This window comes from Myxocyprinus asiaticus, chromosome 4 (genome assembly GCF_019703515.2).
Source record: "Myxocyprinus asiaticus isolate MX2 ecotype Aquarium Trade chromosome 4, UBuf_Myxa_2, whole genome shotgun sequence".
In the NCBI taxonomy this organism is placed as follows: Eukaryota; Metazoa; Chordata; class Actinopteri; order Cypriniformes; family Catostomidae; genus Myxocyprinus; species Myxocyprinus asiaticus.
In genome coordinates, this window is record NC_059347.1 from 21,084,158 (window position 1) to 21,110,372 (window position 26,215).

The 26,215-nt window shown below is 39.1% G+C and overlaps 1 protein-coding gene across 2 annotated transcripts in view; it reads right to left on the minus strand.

Moving 5' to 3' along the window:
* Positions 1-262: 262 nt before the first annotated feature.
* Positions 263-26,215, minus strand: part of LOC127439801 (amyloid-beta A4 precursor protein-binding family A member 1-like) — a 37,058-nt gene continuing 11,105 nt past the window's right edge. The window contains exons 5-12 of one of the 2 annotated variants that reach the window (XM_051696011.1): positions 21,706-21,738; positions 20,164-20,250; positions 16,782-16,967; positions 10,996-11,175; positions 10,331-10,543; positions 10,050-10,169; positions 9,762-9,902; positions 263-4,242 (exon numbers count right to left, since the gene is read on the minus strand). In XM_051696011.1, coding sequence (XP_051551971.1) covers positions 4,171-4,242; positions 9,762-9,902; positions 10,050-10,169; positions 10,331-10,543; positions 10,996-11,175; positions 16,782-16,967; positions 20,164-20,250; positions 21,706-21,738 — 1,032 coding nt within the window. In that variant the 3' untranslated portion in view covers positions 263-4,170. The remainder of the gene's footprint in view (positions 4,243-9,761; positions 9,903-10,049; positions 10,170-10,330; positions 10,544-10,995; positions 11,176-16,781; positions 16,968-20,163; positions 20,251-21,705; positions 21,739-26,215) is intronic. The other variant, XM_051696012.1, reaches the window with a different exon arrangement.

Genomic DNA, 26,215 nt, shown 5'->3' on the forward strand with positions numbered 1-26,215 from the left:
CTGAGTTGGACCGAGAATGCCCTGTACTTTACAGTGCAGAAGTCTGGGACACAAGTTATTTTAGGGTTGATGCATTGGTCTTACAGCTCAAAAAGCTTTAAGATGTCTTAACCTTTCAGATGAGATAAGTATAGTTTTATTTATAGTTTGCAGAGATTTCTGGCTTATGATTTGTTTTTTGTTTTTTTCAGTCTTTCACAATAAATATATGGGAAATCACCATGGCGATAGCAAACCAATTACACAATGGCAAAAATTGCAGTATTATTCAGCCTTCAGAATTTATTCAAGTATACATGATGACCCTTTAAAGAAATATTAGTAAATATTAAATACTAGGACAACAGGTGTCAAAGACTTTTGCACAATTTACCTTCATTATTGTTCACATGGTATATACTCATTGGATATACAGTATATATTATGCTATATGTAAATAAATATATATGATGAAAGTGTCTAGCTGGTTTTTATTTTATAATGGAATCATTTGTAATCACACTTCACACTCACTACAAGAATAAATAGCAATGCATACCAAAAGACCATGCTTCACGTAAAGCAAAAAACAAACTGAAACATGAGTCCCTCTATGTGTGTTAATGACTTTTGTTTCAGTTAGTAAAATCATACAGTGTTAATGAGGTCAGATTGTGATTCGGGGGTAAAACTCACCATTTAATGCAACATGTATTTAAGAAGTACTTTTACTTAGAGGCAAGGGATAATCTCTAAAAGAGCCATAATCCCGTCAATACATAGCAATAAAATTGATCACAATATTTCTTTTACATTTAACACTGCAGTAATGTCAACATATTGTGACCATCTATACTGCTGTATCATCTGTCTGGTGACAAAAGATGCATGTGTGGAATTCCAGGCAGCACACGTGCAAGCGCAAGTACACTTGATGGTAAAATGGGGCAAAGTGGATATTTTGTTCTTTTTGCACCAAGCTTCTCGTAAAACGTTCTGTTCCTCGGATCTCTTTAGATACAAAATCACATTTATAATGTAATATTTACCAGACTTACAGTCTGTCTCTAATAGGCAGTAATGGAGATGTGCCAAAGCATGCTGTGGGTCAAACATTGGTCAGTTCTTGCACAAACAACTATGCTATCATGTGGAAAAGGTTTGTCTGGGAGGGCAAGTGCCTGGCTGCAGTCTTTATAATGAAGTCTGCCTTGCATTGGTTCACGTTGAGGTACTCCCTTAAAAATAGTACATGGATCAGTACTCAAAGTGGAGTTATACACATTAAATCGCCTGGGAATCCACCTCAATGCAGTAAACTGAGAGTTAATACAGTTTTGTGTAGACACATTCTGTTCTTAAATAATGAGTGGAAAAGTAGCACACATGAATTAAACATTGAGTTGATAAAAAAAGACTGCAAAGACTTCATAGTGTATGACGAGGTAAAAAAAGAAAGATAAATCACTTGATTCCAGAATGAAATTCATGTCCAGCCTGAAAGTGTTAAAAGATTTATATCCCCTTATGTTTCTTCACATAATGTTTTTCAAGTATGAATTATTTAAAATAAAATGCTACCAATATGAGCAACATTATTTCATATACAGATGATTATTAAGACAAAAAAAAAGTTTTCTGTGCATATAAAATGGAATGCAGTCATTTACAACAAATAAAATATTGCACGTCAATGTCAAACAATAGCTTGAAAAAAGCAGTAAAACACAGCAAACATGATGGTTCATTTTTAGGATGCTTCTGACTCTAATAAGTGGTTTTGTTTTGATTTAAAGAGGTTCACTTGTTAAGCCCAAAAAGTTCCTAACAGTGTTCCACGTAAGGAAAGTATTCTGAGATCTTCACTCACTCCAAAATTTAATTTCAGCATTTTTAAGACTCAAAAATCCCAAATCTTTCAAAATATGGCATCATCATTCTGTAAGGCATTTCATACACATTTTATATGTGCTATATACTATTCATAAACTCCTTGATAAACTATATGAATATTGCAATTGTGTATTTGCACTGAAAAGGACATTTTATCATTTTGACAGGAACTGCTCTTAAAGGAATATTCCAGGTTCAATACAAGTTAAGCTCAATCGACAGCATTTGTGGAATAATGTTGATTACCACACAAATTTATTTAGACTCGTCCCTCCTTTTCTTTAAAAAAAAGCAAACATCGAGGTTATAGTGAGGCACTTACAATGACAGTGAATGGGGCCAATTTTTGGAGGGTTTAAAGGCAGAAATGTGACGCTTATAATTTTATAATTATATAAAATTTACATTAATTCTTCTGTTAAAAGATGTATTAGTTTTGTTGTTTAAACTGTAAATTTTACAGTCGTTTTAGTGTTTGTTGACACTGCATCGTCATAGTAACAAAGTTGTAAAATTGGCTATAACTTTACACAGAAAAGGTTAGTAAGTGATTTTATGACACTAAAATCATGTTTACACACATATAATTTATGTCTTGTGGCTTTACTTTTGAAACAGTGAGTATTTTGACATTCTCACCTTTTGAAGCCTCACTGTAACCTAGATTTGTGCTTTTTTAAAGAAAAGGAGGGACGAGTCAAAATGTATTTTTGTGGTAATCAATACCATGCTGTCGATTGAGCTTAACTTGTATTGAACCAGGAATATTCCTTTAAGATAAATTTTTCCAGGACAAAGATGACACAAATTGTTTGGTCACTGTCTTCACTACTGTCTTATAAGAATATATTCAGAAGCATCTAGACATGTTTTATTTTTAGACATTTTGCCATCCATCCAGTTTAGAGAATAGAGGTTGCCCAGCATTTAAAGTTATACGTTGGTGGGTTTGAAATGTACCTCAAAGTTGTTCACCCCAATTCATGATTATCATGATCAGATCAACAGGGTGATGACCAAAGCCCTTCTGATAGAGAACCCTAAAATGTTAGCATAGATTAGCATAACGAAGCCTTCTATGGCGGTACACTGGCGAGGAGACAAGAGGCCGTTCTTTTTGAATGGATGTCTATGGATGAGATGCCTCACCACACTGAATAAACTGCTTTTGTGAGGAAACAGCTCATCACTTAATGAATTAACCGCCTGTCCGCTAATCTTCAACATGTTTTACACTAAACAATCCTTTTGGAGTGAACTATGTGTGGATTTTACTATGATAAAATTGCTGTTTTATATGAGAAGACACAGACGATTTTACAACCGGAAGGTGTCCGTTTACGGCTCTCTCCATTCATTGGTATAGCATCAGCAAACTTTCGTAAAAGGCTAGTTGACCGTTACAGCCATTACGCTCTCTCCAATGATAGAACTGCGAAGGTTGTTATCTCAGTACTATAAGATCTCTGGGTGATGACATTGCAGTACACTGTTAAAACCTGCAACTGTAATCAAATTTTTAAAATATTTCTGACTTGAATAAAACCAGTTAATTTAGATATTACCACATGAAGCACATTTACGCAAAACACATTTTATCAATGTATGTGATGAATTTAAAGACCACGAAATCGGCACCCTCCTTCAAATAATGAAGGTATCCTACTTGTATGATTGACACACAGTCTTTAATCATGGAAAATCATGTCAAGATGCTCCTCTGAATACATTTCTACAAGGCATTCTGCCATGCCCTGGATGACTGACAATCTCCATAAGCATATTTTCATTCTCTATATTTCTCAGACTAACAGCTGCCCTTAAAAATTGCAGTTGAATCAAAAACACCTTATGTATTCAAATAAATAACAGCAAAAAAAAAAAAAAAAAAAAATCACTATCTCACAGCTGTCCTTTTTTATCACCCATAAAACCGTTGTGTTAATACAGGGCGAGTAGGAATTTGGTTTTAATAGGTATTTTGAAGGACACCATTTCCATCTTCCTCACTCTCTCTCTGTTTCCTTCCACCATGTCCTTCACTTTCACCAACCAAGCTGAGCGCACACAGAGAGAGGTATTACACAGCACAGCATACTCACTCACAGTAACAGAAAAGAGAAGAGATGAAGAGATCAGGGGAGGCAGTGAAGAGTAACTGAAGCTTCGTGGAGAGCCGTGTTTAGCTGAGCTTCAGTGGATTCAATCACAGCAGTCCACAGGGCTGAGAGTTTCACATCAACATTAAGGTTATATCTGGTGACAGCAGGGCAGGAGGCTTGAGAAAGCGTTGGAGCTTTAGATGTAAACGGGTTGCTCCTGGGCTGTTAACAAGCGGTACATGGCAGCGGGCATAGTCTTCATGTGAATCTGTAAATCAGAGAGAATCAGCATCTAATAGATTTACAGTGAGTTCACATCATGTCGGAATTACAGAAATTATGAGATTCGGACTTGTAAAAACCATTCATGTCTTTGTAGAAGCTCTGACTTGATAGTCGCAACCAGGGACGCGGGAAATGTAAGGACAGCGTAGTTCTAGTGGGAAGACTAGCAGTTGTACATCATCGCACCATTAGCTAGGTAACTCCTAGCCAATCGCATGTAAGCCATTGCTTTATAAGTCTGCTCACAATCTATCACATTGCTGTTTCAGTGTGCTAACACGGCAACCTCCACCACCCCACCACAACCAGTCGAGTCCCGTCCTGCACGGGGGTAGGCTCCTCGCCCCTGCCTCCTATCTCTGGCAGGATATGACGGTTCCGAGTACAACTTCTTCGGACCGCCAGACGGGGCTTACGCCAAAGAGAGACATTACATTTCTGTTTTATATTTATGAAATAAATGTCATCTTAAATTTCACTCAAGTCTGCGAGTCTTCCTGACAGAAGTGTTTTCACAGGATTACAGTGCATCTGGAAAGTATTCACAGCGCTTCACTTTTTCCACATTTTATTATGTTACAGCCTTATTGAAATCTTTGCAAATTTATTAAAAATAAAAAACGAAAAAAAAATCACATGTACATAAGTATTCACAGCCTTTGCCATAACACTCAAAATTTAGCTCAAGTGCATCCTGTTTCTACTGATCATCCTTGAGATGTTTCTACAACTTGACTGGAGTCCACCTGTGGTAAATTCAGTTGATTGGACATGATTTGGAAAGGCATACACCTGTCTATATAAGGTCCCACAGTTAACAGTGCATGTCAGAGCACAAACCAAGCCATGAAGTCCAAGTAATTGTCTGTAGACCTCCGAGACAGGATTGTATCGAGGCACAGATCTGGGCATTGAAGGTCCCAATGAGCACAGTGGCCTCCATCATCCGTAAAAGGAAGAAGTTTGGAACCACCAGGACTCTTCCTAGAGCTGGCCGCCTGGCCAAACTAAGCGATCGGGGGAGAAGGGCCTTAGTCAGGGAGGTGACCAAGAACCCGATGGTCACTCTGACAGAGCTCCAGCATTTCTCTGTGGAGAGAGAAGAACCTTCCAGAAGAACAACCATCTCTGCAGCACTCCACCAATCAAGCCTGTATGGTAGAGTGGCCAGACAGAAGCCACTCCTCAGTAAAAGGCACATGACAGCCCACCTGGAGTTTGCCAAAAGGCACCTGAAAGACTCTCAGACCAAGAGAAACAAAGATTGAACTCTTTGGCCTCAATGGCAAGCGTCATGTCTGGAGGAAACCAGGCACCGCTCATCACCTGGCCAATACCATCCCTACAGTGAAGCATAGTGGTGGCAGCATCATGCTGTGGGGATGTTTTTCAGTGGCAGGAACTGGGAGACAAGTCAGGATCGAGGGAAAGATGAATGCAGCAATGTACAGAGACATCCTTGATGAAAACCTGCTCCAGAGCGCTCTGGACCTCAGTCTGGGGCGAAGGTTCATCTTCCAACAGTACAACGACCCTAAGCACACAGCCAAGATAACAAAGGAGTGGCTACGGGACAACTCTGTGAATGTCCTTGAGTGGCCCAGCCAGAGCCCAGACTTGAACCCGATTGAACATCTCTGGAGAGATCTGAAAATGGCTGTGCACAGACGCTCCCCATCCAACCTGATGGAGCTTGAGAGGTCCTGCAAAGAAGAATGGGAGAAACTGCCCAAAAATATGTGTGCCAAGCTTGTAGCATCATACTCAAAAAGACTTGAGGCTGTAATTGGTGCCAAAGGTGCTTCAACAAAGTATTGAGCAAAGGCTGTGAATACTTATGTACATGTGGTTTTTTTTCGTTTTTTATTTTTAATAAATTTGCAAAGATTTCACGTTGTCATTATGGGGTATTGTTTGTAGAATTTTGGAGTAAGGCTGTAACATAACAAAATGTGGAAAAAGTGAAGCGCTGTGAATACAGGTGCATCTCAATAAATTAGAATGTCGTGGAAAAGTTCATTTATTTCAGTAATTCAACTCAAATTGTGAAACTCGTGTATTAAATAAATTCAATGCACACAGACTGAAGTAGTTTAAATCTTTGGTTCTTTTGTGATGATTTTGGCTCACATTTAACAAAAACCCACCAATTCACTATCTCAAAAAATTAGAATATGGTGACATGCCAATCAGCTAATCAACTCAAAACACCTGCAAAGGTTTCCTGAGCCTTCAAAATGGTCTCTCAGTTTGGTTCACTAGGCTACAAAATCATGGGGAAGACTGCTGATCTGACAGTTGTCCAGAAGACAATCATTGACACACTTCACAAGGAGGGTAAGCCACAGACATTCATTGCCAAAGAAGCTGGCTGTTCACAGAGTGCTGTATCCAAGCATGTTAACAGAAAGTTGAGTGGAAGGAAAAAGTGTTGAAGAAAAAGATGCACAACCAACCGAGAGAACCGCAGCCTTATGATTGTCCAGCAAAATCGATTCAAGAATTTGGGTGAACTTCACAAGGAATGGACTGAGGCTGGGGTCAAGGCATCAAGAGCCACCACACACAGACGTGTCAAGGAATTTGGCTACAGTTGTTGTATTCCTCTTGTTAAGCCACTCCTGAACCACAGACAACGTCAGAGGCGTCTTACCTGGGCTAAGGAGAAGAAGAACTGGACTGTTGCCCAGTGGTCCAAAGTCCTCTTTTCAGATGAGAGCAAGTTTTGTATTTCATTTGGAAACCAAGGTCCTAGAGTCTGGAGGAAGGGTGGAGAAGCTCATAGCCCAAGTTGCTTGAAGTCCAGTGTTAAGTTTCCACAGTCTGTGATGATTTGGGGTGCAATGTCATCTGCTGGTGTTGGTCCATTGTGTTTTTTGAAAACCAAAGTCACTGCACCCGTTTACCAAGAAATTTTAGAGCACTTAATGCTTCCTTCTGCTGACCAGCTTTTTAAAGATGCTGATTTCATTTTCCAGCAGGATTTGGCACCTGCCCACACTGCCAAAAGCACCAAAAGTTGGTTAAATGACCATGGTGTTGGTGTGCTTGACTGGCCAGCAAACTCACCAGACCTGAACCCCATAGAGAATCTATGGGGTATTGTCAAGAGGAAAATGAGAATCAAGAGACCAAAAACGGCAGATGAGCTGAAGGCCACTGTCAAAGAAACCTGGGCTTCCATACCACCTCAGCAGTGCCACAAACTGATCACCTCCATGCCATGCCGAATTGAGGCAGTAATTAAAGCAAAAGGAGCCCCTACCAAGTATTGAGTACATATACAGTAAATGAACATACTTTCCAGAAGGCCAACAATTCACTAAAAATGTTTTTTTAATTGGTCTTATGATGTATTCTAATTTTTTGAGATAGTGAATTGGTGGGTTTTTGTTAAATGTGAGCCAAAATCATCACAATTAAAAGAACCAAAGACTTAAACTTCTTCAGTCTGTGTGCATTGAATTTATTTAATACACGAGTTTCACAATTTGAGTTGAATTACTGAAATAAATGAACTTTTCCACGACATTCTAATTTATTGAGATGCACCTGTACTTTCCGGATGCACTGTATAAATGTGTATTATGAACAAAAATACATTTTACACATTTAGTAAAGGAATAAAAAAGCACAAGTCAAAATACAAGCTTATCTATTGACCAACGTTTCAATAAATAAGCGTGCATTTTGATTTGTGTTTTACATATGATTCCTTCATACTGCATATTTGTATGCAATAACTTGCACCTCTAAATTTAAAGTGTGCATTTAGTCACTTTCAATAAGGCATTTAAATGTAACTTGTAAGCAGGCTATAAACCTATGCTCTTAGTAAATAGTTTTCATTTTACATATTACGATTTCTTTCTAGAAATGGGATTAGCCCATCTTGTTCCTCTTAATTGACACTCACAAGTATGACACTGCCGGAGTAGATGAACTGTAGCTAACTATAACTCGAAGAATCAAACGTTTATTAATGGCACAACATTTTTTTTTTAGTGTTCATCCAAATCAAAATTTCGCGAACAGACATTCAGACCCTAATGAATAAAATTCACCTCTGATGTGTTTTTATTTTATTAATTTATTTACGGGAGTGTAAAATAGCCCACTAGTCATTTTAAATAGCGTCGATTTATGTTAACCTGAATTTCCGTGTACCATTTCATTACAAATGCAAGCTGTCTCACCATTTTCTGTCAGAAATGTAATATGTAAAATGTAATATAGTCAAATGTACTAGTGTACTCACCAATATATTTGTTCTGCTTCATGGAGTTTTTTATCGTATTTATGATGTGGTGAATAAGACCAACCCCACCCTCAAAAGACATTTCAGCACCCCCAAAACATCTTTCCGCGCCCCTGGTTGTAACGTCATGTAAACAGAAACAAAATGGCAGCAGCCTCAACAGTTAAAAAAAATTCAGTCATCATTTACTTACCCACCCTCATGTCGCTACAAATCTGAAAAAGTAATTTAGCAATGAAAATGTGATGTTCGTTGCACGCTCATGAGTGTATGAGAAAAGATAAATCACAGAGTCTTGTCTGTTCATGCGAGAACTTGTGCTGTTTAGTGGTAAAAACAATGCAATCTACTGTGGATGTGAAGATTTTCAATGAAAATTTACTTACATTTCGGGTGGTTTCTCCCCAAAACCTCATGTATACATTCAGAAGACATGGAATATTCCGCACAAATTGCATGGACTACTTTTATGATCATTTTGGGTGCTTTTTTAAGCTTTAGAGCAGGGGTGGGGAACCTTTTCCCATTAAGGGCCATTTGAGTATTTACAAAATTATCCGTGGGCCATACAATTGCTTGCATTTCTGATTGTGCATTGAAATTAACGTAAGCATTCTGTTACATGCTCACGCACCAGGAAAAATTTTGCGTTGAAATCATTTACAATTCTTTTTAATCATTATTTTAATTGTATTTTTTCACAGTTAATTGAATCAAGGCCATTTTTTTGCTTTTCAAATTATTTCTCAAATGGCCTTGACATCTGAGGCCTGACGTTCCCCACCCCTGCTTTAGAGTGAGGCACTGTCCACTGCCATTGTACTGAAAAGATGCACTGGAATATTGACAAAAATTTTTCCTTTTGTGTTCCGCACAAAACAGAAAGTCATTTAGGTTTGAAATGTCATGAAGGTGAGTAAATTGTTTGCTGAACTATAGGTTTCATTTTTTTCTGTTTGATATGCCATTTTATTATAGCCACTGTCACCTGGTGTGATTTCTTTGTTGTTTAACAGAGGTGAATTAACGAAATGCAGAGATTAAATATCAAATAAAAGCTGCACAATGATCCCTTCTGACGTTATGAGTGTTGCCATAGAAACAAATAATTTATCAGTCCGAGGACGTGAACAGCTCCGAGTAGAATCACAGAGTTGTCACTGCGAAGTTTGGACATAACGTACATAATTCAGACACAATGTGAAGTGTATGAGAATCAGCTTGACCATGTTTCTTAGACTTACCTCACCAACTGCACTTGACAGAATGTGTACAATCTTCTCATGAGGAGTAGCCACAACACTCTGGCTATTGATTTCAATGATCCGGTGTCCGACGCGGACCCCGCCACGCTCTGCTATCCCACCTCTCATGAGACTACAGATCTAGAGAGCAAAAATATATTTCACTGTCATTAAACTTTACTTGTAATTATCATTCAAATACAGACACTATTAAAAAGACTTTGCAGCACTAACTAAAAATCTCACAGCACTCCATGACTACTTTTATGATTTATTTGAAATACTTACAATGCCATTTTGCACACTAAAGCCCAGCTGATATCTCAGGTCTGGTCTCCTGATGAGAACAGTGGTCACAGGTGGGCATCTCACAATGTTTAGCTTTATTCTGGATTGGTTCTTCAATCCCTTATAGATAGGAGCAATATTATTTGAATCTAAAAGCATTGTTCCCAAATACATTTGATTAAAAACATTGGCCAGCCTTTGCTATAATTTTAAACACTTGAATATAAAATAAACTTAATGACAATAATATTGAAGTCTACTTAATCTGGGACCTGTTGTACCTTGATAATACTCTGGCAGGTGGATAGGGGTAATCCCACCAGGCTGGTGCCATTGATGGACATAATCTGATCCCCAATGTTCAGTCTTCCAGACTTCTCAGCAGGGCCGCCGTGCATCATGTTTGCTATAATAACCGTAGGCAGGATGGAGCCCCAGCCGGACTCCACAATCACAACCCCAAGAATCTCTCCCTTCTGCTTCTCTATGTAAACCTGCACACAGCAAAGTGCACACAACCACACACACAGAGTCACACACCACTTTTGTCACTGTTTAAACAGCTGCCAGATGAAGGTATGTTTTATATGGCACACATTTTGTTAACAATAAGAACTTGCATTGATAACATCAACAGAACATTTAAGACCCCATGAAATCTAGACTCGGAGTTTTGTGGCTTTTGATTCATGTCTGTTAGCATTGAGGCCATCTATAAGCAGGTGTACTCCTAAAAGCTGCCTAAATTACCTTTTAGCAGATTTATGCATTTAAAAATGTTGTTATATTGATTGACACATCTTGCACTAACAGCGTATACACATTTTTGTCGAATAAAATGACGTCTAGAATGAGAATGTCGCCTCCCCCTAAAAATCACCTTAAAAAAAAAAAAAAAAAAAAAAAAAGGACTTCCTTAAATTCAAGTCATGGATTTTACACTTACATCTTTGCAGTTTTCAGACTTGGAAAAGTGAATGAGGTCATCGTTGTACATGTCCTGTGTGTTAAGGAGGTCGCTGTACTCTTTCTGGCTCAGATCCTCTGGGTTGATGCCATTGGCACGCAGGAACTCTTGGTATGCTACACTGAAAGACTGGCCGATGGATTGTGCTATGAGCTGAGCCTGATAAAAAAGAAAATCAAGGTAAAAATCAACTGCTAACACTTTAGGTTCTATATGTTTAAATTGTTTAAAGGGATATTTCACCCAAAAATGAAAAATTTCATGATTTACTCACCCTCCTGGCATCCCAGATGTGCATGACTTTCTTTCTTCTGCAGAACACAAATTAAGATTTTTAGAAGAATATTTCAGCTCTGTAGGTCAATACAATGCAGGTGAATGGGTGCCAAAATGAAGCTTGAAGCTCCAAAATCCACATAAGGGCAACATAAAAGTACTCCAGACGACTCTGGTGCTTAAATCCATATCTTCTGATGCATTATGATAGGTGTGGGTGAGAAACAGATCGATATTTAAGTCATTTTTTTAAAATCAGAAATTCTCCTTTCTGCCCATTAGGGGGCGATATGAATGAAGGATGTGAATCACCAAAAACAGAAGGAGAAAGTAAAAGTGAAGGAAAAAGGACTTAAATATTGATCCATTTCTCACCCACACCTATCATACTGCTTCAGAAGACATGGATTTTTTGTTGCCCTTATGTGAATTTTGGAGCTTCAAAATTTTGGCACCCATTCACCTGCATTGTGAGGACCTACAGGGCTGAGATATTCTTCTGAAAGTCAGACACATCTGGGATGGCATGAGGTGAGTAAATGACGAGAGAATTTTCATTTTGGGTGAACTAACCCTTTAAAGCCAGCCTGGTCTCATGAACATTACATGAGCGAAATTACGTGCCTTATTACGTTTCCCAGTGAAATGTACAGCACGGTGTGCCAAAAGCGAGTGAAATGGTTTCGTAAGGTGAATATTAGACTGAGGTTTTAGTAAGTAAAACATACCTTCCTAACCTAAAACTTCAACCTAAACCTAACCAATAGTGATCTAAAATCAAATGAGAGGTTGACACAAAACAGACATCCTTACCCTTAAAAGGATAGTTCACCCCAAAATAACAATTCAGTCATTGTTTACTCACCCCTGTGTTGTTATAACCCTATTATACTTTTTATTTTTCTTAACACAAAGGGAGAAATTGTGAAAATTATTTTTGTTTACCTAAAGACAGGTCCGCCAAAGCAATACTAACAACAGAACACAACACAGCTGCACACAAACCAGAGACCCGAACTTACTACATATGTCTGATGAATTTGTAGTTGTAGAATAGATACATTTCTTTGCCCAGCCTTATTTAGTTGAAACTGATTTCTCAGTGAAACCGAGAGAGATAGACAGAGGAGGCTGAAGGCAGCTACAGTCACACCGTGTTCTTACCTGCTGGCAAACGACACATGATAAAAGGTATATTTTCTATGTTAGTCAGAGTTTTTGTCCTAACCAGCTACGACGAGCGACAGTACATTATGTCGATCGCTTGGTTTCTATTTTCAGCATCGTGCCAGGTAACCCTGCCCGTTGTGAACTGGTACTGGTCCAAAAACTTTCTCATAACAGTATATTGAAGCCTGCATCTCCCTAGCCGGTTAAAAACTACTTGATTTTGGCCAAGAATGTTACATCAACCGAATGTTTTCGCTAAAGTATTGCTCTCTTCAGTCGATGTCTGTCACAAATGCTCACCGGTTCAGAACGGAGAAGAGGTGATGGATATTCCCACCTCCTCTATCTCTCTGTTTGCCTGAATACTCACTCTGTTTCAATCAAATGAGGCTGGGCATAGAAATGCATCTATTCTCTGACTACAAACTCATTAGACACATTTAGTAAGTTTGGTTCTCTGGTTTGTGTGCAGCTGTGTTGTGTTCTGTTGTTAGTATCGCTGTGGCAGACCTGTTTTTAGATAAATACATTTTTTTTTTGCTTGAACGGCCCATTTCGCCAGTGGGGCTGCGTGAACTTGCTCTCATGCGTTAGGGTTTACCCCTAACCTCATGAACGCGCAGAGGAGAGCAATGGTCGGTCAACAGTTTCATTAAATAATACATTCGATTTAAATTTGTTTCTCACCAAACCTCATTGTCTGCTTTCAGAACAATCATGGAATAATTTATTAGACTTCTGAATTAAACTTTTTCATGCTTTTGAAGCTTGAAGAGGTTGTTACCATAAACTGCCATTGTATGACATCACTGAGCACAACATTTTTTCACAATTTCTCCCTTTGTGTTAAGAAAAAGAAAGAAAGTCATTTGGGGTTATAACAACACAGGGGTGAGTAAACAATGACTGAATTTTCTTTTTTGGGTAAACTAACCCTTTAACCAATGCCTAAACCTAACCCATAGTGTCCGCAAACAAAATGTGAAATAAAAAGCACATTTTCTGAAGCAACCACGTCATCTTCTGTTGCTTCTATGATACTCTCATCTCACCGGTCAGTTTGCGTGTTTGGCCGGGCTCGAGCCTCGGCCTTCTGAGTCCAAAGTCCAACACTCTATGAGGAATGCTACCGTGGAAGCTAATCATGTAGGAATAAGTGTGTAAATGTAGGTGAGTCAGTAATAATGTAGGCGAGTCAGCGTTAAACTCAGTTTTTGCTATAGTAACATTCATTCTATGAGATTAGGTTGGTTAATGCATTTGGTATCATGAACAATGAAGATTTTTTTTAAAGCATTTATTAATCTTGGTTAATGTTAATTGATTAATATACTTGTTGATTCTAAATTCAAGTTAGTTCATAATGCATTATTTAATGTTAAAGTGTATACACTTTTAGTGTATACACATTTAATGTCAGAAATGTATTAGCATTTCTATAATGTATGTAGAAATTACCATTAGCCAAAATGAACAAATGCGATAAATGTATTGTTTATTGATAATTCATGTTAATTCAACCACTGTGGTAACTCATGTTAACGTGTAACCTTTTAATAACCTAGCTACCAAGTGTTACTAATTACCAAATATGATATTGTATAACTCGTATATTACATTGTCTAAATGCAAATTGATTTATCAAACCATACCTAGAGAACAGCACTTGTTTTGTATACAAAAACAACCAAATGACAGCTACACACAAGAGATCACCGGGTGGGGTCCCTCAGGACAGTCACAAACACGCCTCATGCTCTCCTTTCACTGCTGGACTAAACGCTGTGACATATGCGGCCTCTTTAAATTCATCCAGCCTCACTGCAGCCAAACAGAGAAAAGGTCACTCCCTTGTCTACTGATTCCACCCACGCTGCGAGACGCCTGAGAACACCATCTGGATCAATGTTATTAGAGGTCACCACAATGCCCAGTGACTGCAATACTGAGCATGTTGCAAAACAATGTGAGGAGACTGAAAAAAATTAACCGGGTGGATGGAGGATTACGAGCGATAAAGCTGACATATTAAAGCAATAAGTCACAAAATGTTTCTGTTAAAGTGATTTTACCATGGATAAGGGTTGTTCCACTTCGCATTGTCCATGAAATCCCCTTAACCATGGTAAATCACTGTAATTCATGACAATTCTTATTGCTTTTATAAAACAGTGGCAACTGCAGTATTTTAAAGCCACCTGTTGCCTAGTTTCCATCCACTTTTTGCACTATTTTGTTATCAACAATGTGAAAATGCGTAAAGAAAAGTTTGGGAAATTTGCCATCTTCCATTCAAATGGCCTTTTATCAATAAAAATGGTGTGTGTGATAATAATAATAATAATAATTATAATTATAATTTTAATAATTATTAAAATTGGTTATGATGTCATACTTAAAAAATGGTTATGATGTCATACTTAAAAGTTTTGGTTTATAGCAAAATAAATCTGCCCTTAAGCCGTTTCCATACAGAAATGTGTGTTTATAGATAACTGTGTACCTTTCGCCTCCCAGATGTCCCTAATTTTTTTTCCTCTGAAGTTTTGGAAAAATGGGGAGAGTATTGAGACAATTCATTGAAATTAGCCAGCTAACTGTCATTTTAATTTCACAAATAAATTCAATCAGAAGAGGAGGAATTGGTATCAAAAAGGAGCAGTTGCCCTTCTGGTAGGACTGTAATATTGGTCTTGATGTTGCGCCTATCGCAGGTTGTCACCAGTTTCGACCCAAAAGCGAATCGTCATGGCCCTGTTCAAGCTGGCATCCTGCACCAAGTAGTGGGGGAAACTTTCGGTCTTAGTATAAGGACCATCCATCGATGTGTATATGCTGTGTGCACAGCTATTAAAGAAAAATTATGCGGTGTAATATCAGGGTTTACGTATTCCTGATATTCAGTATGCTATTTGCTATGCTATTGTCATCTAAAATTCATTTTAGCGTCATAATGCAGTTTACATTTTCTGAAGAAGCTCAGCAAATGTGATCCGAGGAGAAGAGGGTTAGATTTAAAATATTTAAAAGTTTTCAAAATTTGTGCACAGAAATTATATGTTATGTTTTTTTTTATTATGGGCTAATTCCGTGACTGCTGTCTATTATTTTGAATGGTGTGGAAAAGCAACTTTAATAAATAAACAGATGGCTACCACGATTAAATTAATAACAAACAGTAGCCATTCATTTGTTCTCCGTACACTTGTCGATGTGCATAATACGAGATATTTGTGTTGGCACTCCTGGAAGTGTCATGTTTGCAGCATCGGATCTAAATGCCGTTAAGATCAATCCATAATCATGTACAATAAATTGGCTTTCAAGGGTGGATACTGTCGTCACGATTAACACAGGCTAACGATTGGGGTCAATTCTGTCATGTGACACTACATTTTTGCGTTAATGCCAATTTTCTCGACAAAAAGTGTTTCCAAACCAGTTTTTCACGACATTTGAAGTATCGACATAGAGTTTATGCGTTAGAGTAAAGCGGAAAAATATTATGTCGGCACTTTTGAAATTTTAGCAATAATTTGCATTTCCATCAGCTTTATTTTAATGCGCTAAAACTTTTTTAGCAAAAAATCCTTGGATGGAAACGTAGTTAAAGTTAAATAAATAGCTAAAGTTGATGTCATTTTTCTGTGTTAAAATACTTTCTCCTATCCAAGCTTAATATGCAGAGACAACTATACATAATCCATTTGAATGTTGATTCTCCTGAAAAGTGTAATGTTTCACAACAACTTGTTGCTGCAGGAGGAAACTTTTTGGCTCAACCAATGGGGTGAGTTTTGGGCGGGACTATCTGTTAGACAGGAGAAGTATTCAGGAAAACAACATATTAGTATGGCTAGTGGTGCATAAATAACACACTTCAACTTTAAATTTATAATTTAAAAATTTGAATAAACAATTCTTCCGCTTAGTAATATAGTTCATCAGCCTAACTGAAAGCTTTTTACGGTTCCCGCATTAATATAGAATGGTGTGCATTTTTCAAGGGCTTTATACTCATCCAATCAGAATTTAGAGTCACAACTACCCATTTATAATATACCATTTTACAATACTGCAATGTTGAAGCAGTAAATTGAATTAGATACTGAAGGAGTTTAAAACACTGGCTAGTTCAAACAGCAAAAAGATTGCTTCTTTAAAGTGATGGAATTTCTTGTTTTAGTGTTTTATCACAGCCTTTTCCTGTTGAGATGAGATGAGATGAGGTTTCTATAAATGCCAGACCCTCTGACAAGCCTTCTTTTGCCGATGCTAAATAAGGTCACACTGACTCATAGTTAGGATGAAGAACTCACATCTTCTGACTCAAATACGTGACAGATCATCTTGTACTGGCGCTTCTCGTCCTGGGCAGTGTCAGAGGCATCCATGTTCTCCTGAGAGTCAGAGGGAGGCATTCTCCTTCTGGCCATTAAAACCACGATGTTTCCAATGTCGGCAATGTAGGAGATGGTCCTTAAAGGATGATCCATCATGGTCTCCTATGAGTCAGAAGGAGAAGATGGAATGGTGAGAGTACTGATAAGAAAAACTATATATATTTATACTGTATATATTTATATACAGTACTGTGCAAAGGTCTTAGGCACATTAGATGTTTCACAAAAACTTAAGACGGTTTATTTATATCTGCTGTTTTAGTGTCAATATGAAATATACATTTTAGATTTCAACATTCCCTTTGCAAACAGAATTGAATAGAAGAACAAGGAGTCCTACAACAGATGGAATGGCCCCCACAGACCCCAGATCTCAACATCATTGAGACAGAAGCAATTGAGACAGCCTAAATAGACAGAAGAACTGTGAACATGCTATCTGCCAACAACCAAGCAAAACCGTGTCCAGGTGCACATTAAAGCAAAGGTGGTCACACCAAATATTGATTCAGCTTTTTTATGTTTACTGGACTTTGTATGACGTTAATTGTTAAATGAAAACTATTTATGGCATTTGCTTTTTTTTTTGGAAGACATCCTCACTATGCAACATTTTTCACAAGTGCCTAAAACGTCATGGTTACTTTCGTAACCTCCGTTCCCTGATGGAGGGAACGAGACGTTGTGTTGATGTAGTGACACTAGGGATCACTCTCTTGAAAAAAGGCCAATGAGAATTGGCGAGTGGAATTTGCATGCCACTCCCCCGGACATATGGGTATAAAAGGAGCCGGTATGCAACCACTCATTCAGGTTTTGTGCTGAGGAGCCGAGACCAGGTCCCGGCCATTTCAGCGGGTAGTTCAGCGTTGTTGCAAGAGGGACACAACGTCTCGTTCCCTCCATCAGGGAACGGAGGTTACGAAAGTAACCATGACGTTCCCTATCTGTCACTCACTCGACGTTGTGTCGATGTAGTGACACTAGGGGTCCCTATACAAAATGCCACAACTAACTGAACGGTATTACGTGAAGTGGTGGTGTGTGACGGGCAGACTGCTGTGTGCCTCGTAGCCAGTGCACCAGGCCATCATGTAACCTCCCCCAACGCTCTTTATGAGCGTCGAACAGTCCTTCAGGGACAAGTCGACTGCACAAATAAAAAGGTGGACAGGCTAGCCCAGCTGATGCCTCTTTTCCTTCTCTTTTCTCCCCAAAAAGAGTGGAATTTGTTAACTGACTGGGAGCCCTAAGTTTCTACGTCGGGGGGGTGTCACTCCCAAGGGGAAAACACCGCGGAGACCACACCCCACCCAAAAAAAAAGGGGGGGGGGGGGTATTTTGAGTGGAAATACGTCAAATGGTCTTTACCGAGCCTTGTCGGAAGTATGTCATGTGGAGAGGTCCCATGGTAGGTCCTACCCAAAGGGGGAGGAGTTTCTACAAAGCATGGCGACCGGGGGCAGAGGGGCCCCTACCCATGCAAGACGCAGTTTACCGACGGGGAAAATATCACATGGGCTTGCCTTCAGGGAACCATCGCGTGCGGAGCACCTACCTCAGTACAGGGCCTCATTAGCGCACTTACTGAGCCGGCAGCGAGTTTCTCCGCAAACTCGACTGCCACAGGGCTAAGGAGGAAAGTCATCACAGTCTGTGAACACTACTGGGAGTCAAGAGCGCACATCTTCCCCTCAAGGGAGGGGAAAGGCGCTATGCACAAGCGGTACACCCAGCCAGTTGTCCCGGAACTTACCTGCTTGTGCCTTCCACTACCCGCTGCTCTGCAGATGTCTACCAAAGAGGCTCCACTAGCCAGGGCCCAGGAGGCTGCCACACTCCTGGTAGAGTGGGCTCGTAACCCTGCAGGGGGTGGCACGTCCTGAGCCTGACATGCCATCGTGATGGCATCAATGACCCAGTGGGCGATCCTCTGTTTGGAGACAGCGCTTCCTTTCTGCTGTCCACCAAAGCAGACAAAGAGCTGCTCGGAGCTTCTAAAGCTCTGCGTGTGATCCAAATAGATGCGTAAAGCTCGCTCCGGACACAGCAATGCCAAGGCTGGGTCTGCCTCATCCTGGGGCAGCGCTTGCATGTTCACCACCTGATCCCTAAAAGGGGTTGTGGGAACCTTGGGCACATAGCCCGGTCGGGGTCTCAGGATCACGTGAGAGTAACCCAGACCGAACTCCAGGCACGATTCGCTGACAGAGGACGCCTGCAGCCCACCATAAGATTGGTCGAGGAGGGGGGAGGAGGAATCTCGTCATGGTTGCCATGGTCATGTTCTCGCAATGATGACATGACTCATCCACAAATGATGTCTCCACATGGGCAGTGCCCAGACACATAAGACAGCGATCGTGGCCGTCGGAAGCGGAGAGATAACGACCACAACCAGGAATAACACACAAACGGAAAGGCATCTTTAAAAAGACGTGTCTTTAAAAAGACTTTCCATGTGTGCCACTCTTTCAGAAAGAAAATATACTCTTTTAGAATATACTCTTTTAAATGTTCTGCCGAAGCGCCCAGGGGTGTTCTCTGCAAACCACAGATGCAGAGGGGGAGAAGCCGCTGAAACGCGCCATAAGATCCAGCAGAGAGAGGTGAATGAACTCGGCGGATGAATTCAGGTCAATGAATAGAACCGCTCGGCTCCGAAGAGAAGATCTGAATGAGTGGTTGCATACCAGCTCCTTTTATACCCATATGTCCAGGGGAGTGGCATGCAAATTCCACTCGCCAATTCTCATTGGCCTTTTTTCAAAAAAGCAGAGGTGTTTGGGGCTCCCAAGAGTGACCCCTAGTGTCACTACATCGACACAACGCCGAGTGAGTGACAGATAGGGAACTTTTGCACAATACCGTATACATAAGATTATGTATTTTACTTACATTATTACAATAGATTGAACTTTATAGTAAATCTATCAAATAAAGATATTGCCCCCTTAAAACAGCTTTAATATAGCTATCTACATTTTGTTGCTTGTAGTGTAGCATACTACCTTTTTAAGAAGGTAGCTTGACTTTTAACTACATTAAATAATGAGTAGCTTGTAACTTGAGAAGTTTAAAGTCGCTTCCCACTGACACAAGCCATTATAGACTAGAGGTGAGTCAAGAATATGAGCCACTATATGAATGGCACAATATAAAGCTTTTCCTTTTGCTCTTACGTATGTAGGTTACCTGCACTAGCTTTTGTTCACATTTGTATATTGTTAAAAAGTAAAAGCATGTTTTGCATTGGCAGTGTGTGAAAACAAAACCTTCAGAAGTGATAGTGAGGTACCTGTGAGTCTGCATTAAGCACTTTGATTCTCTGAGTAGAGATGAAGAGGTCCACCTCTGTCATGGGCTGAGCTTCACCTTCTGGAGCCTGAAGACACAGAGAGAACCATATGCCATTAGTCACTGAGGCAGAGAAAAAGAGAGAGAAAGAAAAAGAGCTGACAAGGCCCAGAGATGCCATGAAGGAGTGTGCAAGCAACATTCCATTTGCTTCAAGATGAAAATAAATTACACTTCTTTGATTAACATACACTGCCATCTGTAAGGTAAAAAAAACTTGGCAACTGTCTTTTACATGTGTTTTCCAACCTTTTTTGTGTCATCTATACTTCTCAAACTGAAACAGTTATTATATCTGTTATTTTATGACTGCATTTAGGAAAGACAGTTGTATTGTTGTGGAAAAGTGCAAGTGAGATGAATATATCTGTGTGTGCTGGTACGGTCCAGACTCCCGCGAAACGCTCAGGGTCGGACCCATCGCTCTCCATCAGCTTCAACACAACAGTCTCTAGTACTCTAGAGTGCCTGTGTGTGTGCGTGCGTGTCTTCGGAGTGAGCGGTTTTGGAAAGAGGGCCCTTGGCTAATTCACAGTTGGTCAGGTGGAAGTTCCAGAAAGGCTTTAAAGTAATAATTTCTGTTGTATAATTTCAATAAAGCTAAATTTACCCTCTGGAACCTGCATACAAATACCCCTGGTTGGGAAACACTGATCATTTACATGATCTCCTTCATTGAGAACTCTGATAACCTGGGCAGTTTTTCATAAGAAAGCTTGTATGGCAAGCTGGCATGTGGTTAGTTTGGTTAGCTTTGTTCTTCATTTGTAGAAACTGAGTAGTAAGTTAGAGAGAAAGAGAGAAGTGAGAGAACTGGCAAAAGCAGAGTGTTGAACAATTGAATTAAAAAAAGAACAAGAGAAGTGTGTAACATGCTGTGCCAGAGATACACCTTCAAAAACAGCCACAAACACAGCACAGCACCTTAGAAAGAAAAAAATAAGATACAAAGAATAAGAAAGAACACTTGCATTTTCTGTATCCAGCAAATTACACTTAACTTTAAAGGTATAGTTCACACAAAAATGTAAATGCTTTAATCATTTACTCTCACTCATGTTGTAACAAACCCACATGACTTTCTGTCTTCCATGGAACACAAAAGGAGGTGTTCAGCAGACCGTTAGCCTAAGTCACCATTTCCTTTCATTGCACCTTTTTTCCATTCAATGAAATTGAATGGTGACTGAGGGTAAATGATGACATACTTTTCATTTTTAGGTGAATTATCCCTTTTACCCTTTCCAAAACTTCCTCAAGTAAGACCTGGTGATAAAACTGAGGTAATGTTTGGTGTGGGATGAACAATGGCTAACAGACTGAGCAGACGAACACAGGTACATGACTTGTTGCTGGATTCAGAAAAATGGCAAAGTGAAGACCGACAAGAAATATGAAAACAAAAAGATCTGAAACAAAGCAAAAAAGACGACAAAGAATGAAAAGAAAAACAAAACACCAAACCCATGAGCAATTACTGCACCTTCTTCCTGTTTTTGGCTAATTTCTGGGCCGTCTGCTTAGCATGGAACAAACAGAGACAGGAACATTATTAGATTAAGCAGAGCTGAGCAAGTCAGACACGAATCACATTTGGGGTGAAGCTGTCAGTTGGAAAGAACACCACAGTGGTTCTTTCATGAGACCATCTCTTGGGGAGTCTTTCTGATCAAGAAGCACCAAATACACTTAAATATGTGGACACCCAAACACCACACCCATTTGTGCTTGTTGAACATTTAATTTCATAGCCATTGGCATTAACCCATCCCTTTGTTGCTATAAAAGCTTCCACTCTTCTGGGAAGGCTTTCCACAAGATGTAGGAACATTACTGCAAGGATCTGCTCCCATTCAGACCCAAGAGCACCAGTGAAGTTGGCGTTTCAATTCATCCTAAGATGTTGAATGGGGTTCAGGTCTGGGCTTTGTGTAGGTAAGTCAAGTTCTTCAACACCAGACTCAGTAAACCATTTAAGTGGTGGCATCCTATGACAGTGCAGAGCAGAAAGTCACTGAGCTCTTTGGAATGTCACATTCTCCTAAAAAAATGTTTGTCTAAGATGATTTTATGGTTGTATGCTTGATTATTTGCGGCTGTTAGTAGGGGAAGTGTATGCAATGTTTCTGGCAGAGAAATCGTAGTAAGCATTACATTCATTCAATTCAGGCATCTCATCCAATCACAATCTAGCCCATGCCTTATAAGCTCCGCACTGCTGTTTCTCATCGGCCATTATGCAGCATTGCTTTCACCCACTGCCACCCCAGCACCATGAGTTTAGGTCCAGTCCTGCCGACATTGCCTCAAGGCAGGATATGATGGTTCGAGTGAGAATTCAGACACTAAACCGTAGGACGGGACTTATGCCAAAGGAAACTATTCTTTCACTAACTCATGTTATTGCCATATTCTCGAGTCCTCTGCGAGCAATGGGTATAGCTGAAATAGCCAAACCCCTTAATTTAATAGGAGAGTCCACATACTTATGGCCATGAAGTGTATATGAAAAATGACTTCTGGGATATCTATCCACATGAGGTAGACCGTAGAATGGCTCCAGATGACATCAAGCCAAAAAGCTTACAAGACACCACCCTACAATATGTCGACCTAATACACTGGGCTGTTTCACGTCATTGTAATTTGCACCACCATCCACCAGGTGGCCTATTTGTGCTTTTCATATCAGTTGAATCTTGGTGTTATATTACAGAACGTCCTGTTCCAAAAAAACTCAACCATAAAAAGCAGAGTGGAACTCAGAGAGGAAAATTAGATTAAGAGCAAGTTTAGACTTGCCAGTGTGCTGTGAAAATGGATCAAACTGTCCATCAAAGAAAGACTTACAGTACATTATGGCAGTTGAGCCTGGGCATATTGGTTCAGATGTCTCTCCCTCTGCATGGAATCTGGACTTTGATTTGCATACTGTATTGAAGCTGATAATCCATTTAAAAACAATCCTCCACTGAGTTTGTGTTCATAATTCTGTATGTTTTTTTAAATGTATTATGTATTACATTTCTATGAGGGAGAAGGTTAAGAAGAGTCTCAAAAACTGAGATGAGTTGTGACCCACTATATTATAACAAAGAATTAATAATTTATAGCTACCTTTAAATCATCTTTAACAAAAGAGATAAAATACTAGAACCAAAATCTGTAAGTAATTTAAAATTAGGTGGTAATCGTAAACCAAAGGCAGAATTTACATACAGTATTTGCAAAGGGACAGTTCAGGTCAGGTCCATAAATCAGAAAATCTGACATCTGTTTGGCCCAAGTAGAACTTTTCCAATTCTAAGGGGGAGCTCTCTCCATTACAAGATAACTGGAAAAACTATACATCAGTAAAGATCTGGCAAACTACTTGTCTCACCTAATGCTTTTTGTCATTCTTTGCTGCTAATTTTGACTGATGGAGCACTAATGTACTTTTAGGATGATGTGTTACTGACGTGAAAAGTGAGAACTTCCCTGCCATGTAGCAAATGTATGTTCTTAAAACATTTCTTGAAAATGTGAAACTTCCTGAAAATGTAATTTGCCAACTTTATTATTATTATTATTTTATCAGTTGTTACTCTTAGAAATTAGTTTTTAAAAAAATCTAGTTCAAAGGTACACAAATTTTTTTTTTTATGTTGGTTAGTATGGCAGTAATCTTGGACATACACTGACACCTAGGGGCATGAATGCAGCATCATTCAAACACAATAGTTACCGATATCATTGTAGAATTTCACTATTCACAATCAGCCATGAATAATTAATTCATGAGAGAAAGTGTCCAATAACAGGGCAGTTAAAGAAATAGTTCACACAAAAATGAAAATTCTCTCATCATTTACTCACCGTCATGTCATCCCAGATGTGCATGACTTTATTTCTTCTGCAGAACACAAATTATGATTTTTAGAAGAATATTTCAGCTCTGTAGGTCCATACAATGCAAGTGAATGACGACCAAAACTTTGAAGCTCCATAAAGCACATAAAGGCAGCATAAAAGTAATCCATGTGACTCCAGTGGTTAAATCTAAATCTCCAGAAGCAATATGATATGTGTGGGTGAAAAACAGATCAATATTCAAGTAATTTTTTACTATAAATTATCCTCCCTGCCCAGTAGATGGTGATATACATGAAGAATGAGAATCACCAAAAACAAAAGAAGAATGTGAAAAAATATTAATATTAAAAAGGACTTAATATTGATCTGTTTCTCACCCACACTTATCAAATCGCTTCTGAAGTAATGGATTTAACCACATGGATTATTACTTATGGATGCCTTTATGTGCTTTTTGGAGCTTCAAAGTTTTTGTCACCATTCACTTGCATTGTATGGACCTACAGAGCTGAGATATTCTTCTAAAAATCTTCATTTGTGTTCAGCAGAGAAAGAAAGTCATACACATCTGGGATGGCTTGAGGGTGAGTAAATGATGAGAGAATTTTCATTTTTGGGTGAATGATTCCTTTAACTTAGATTAAGCAAGTCATATTCGGCTGGTCATGTAATCCTAACATGGCAGCCCCCATGAGAGGACCCTCTCCATGTAAAATAAAACAGCCTTTATAAGGTTACTGAAATGACTGAAGTCTTCATCTTATGTGAGTGGTCATGATTTTCTACGTTTCAAAATTACTATGCATTTCTTTGGGAATAAAAGTTTTTTAATGAGGAATAATTGACTGAGTGCACCTTTCAAGGATGAACTAATGAAGTTACACTAACAAAGTTTTCTTGTAACATTGTGAGAACATTTATCAAAGACTGACAACATCACAAGGATGTTTCATTAATGTTATTTTAACAGCGTATGTTCCTAAAATTTACATAACATTAGCCAAAGTCTTCGGAATGCTCCCTGCTTACTCTAAACTTTGACTAGTCTATCTTTGCCTTTAAACCATTTGGGTTAAATCAGTGTTTCAATGTACAGCCCTTTACTAAGTAAATATAATATTTTTTTTGAGGGTTCGATGTCACTGTTTTATCAAATCTAATTTGAGAAATTGTTCAACCTACCTACTTAAAAGACCACCATAGCTGGCCACCAGCATAAATACTGTAGTGTTATAGTGATGCTGGGGCCGCATTACAAAAACATCTAACTCTAGCACCCTATCTTATATTTAGTAACCATAGTGATTTCAGTTAGGATCTCATACGCTTGTCACAAGTTTCTATAATATGGCCCCTGATCCCCAAAATAGGATGCTGGTGTCCTGGTACCCCATCATGCTGATTTACTAGCACAACCAGCAAGACTACCTTGGTTAATCAATTTGACCATAAAGACTATGCATGTCAACCAGCATCACCAGCTAAATTTAGATGGTGAACCGAATAGCTATGCTGGTCCATGAGCTACACCAGCACCAAACCAACGATTATTGTAATCTACAGTCTACCAATTCCCTAAAATAAAAATCCTATAACATTCTGTAACTGACATTGTAAGTAATATTCACACAAAATGTGTTTTCTGATGACACAAGCACATGCTGAAGAAACACTATATGGTACAGGTGCTGGGCTCACTTCATTTTTTAAGGTGGATGTAAAAAAATGCTGAGTAATGCAGCTGACACGGAGAATGGCTGATTCATGTTGCTGGAGGATGAACAGGAGAGAGGTGGGAAATGTCTCTGATCCAACAGAAACAACAATAATGGGACAGGTCCCTATATCAGCATTGACTACGGAATCATTTCATTACACATTACCGCAGGAGGACCACACACTCTTACATTTAAGAACATCTCTCTTCATCCGTTATGGCCTGACATTTCAATTTGAATGACAAAATAAGACTTTCTGCCTAGAAAAACACAACTTCATCATTTTGCATCTGAGAAATAAAATGCTTGTGCAATAAATACACGCTCTGTATCCTACAAATCAGAGCACAGCTCTTCATTTTTTATGAATACCTATTCTTTTGTCCTTAAAATTTCACTTTTGGTTTCTTAGAACATTTA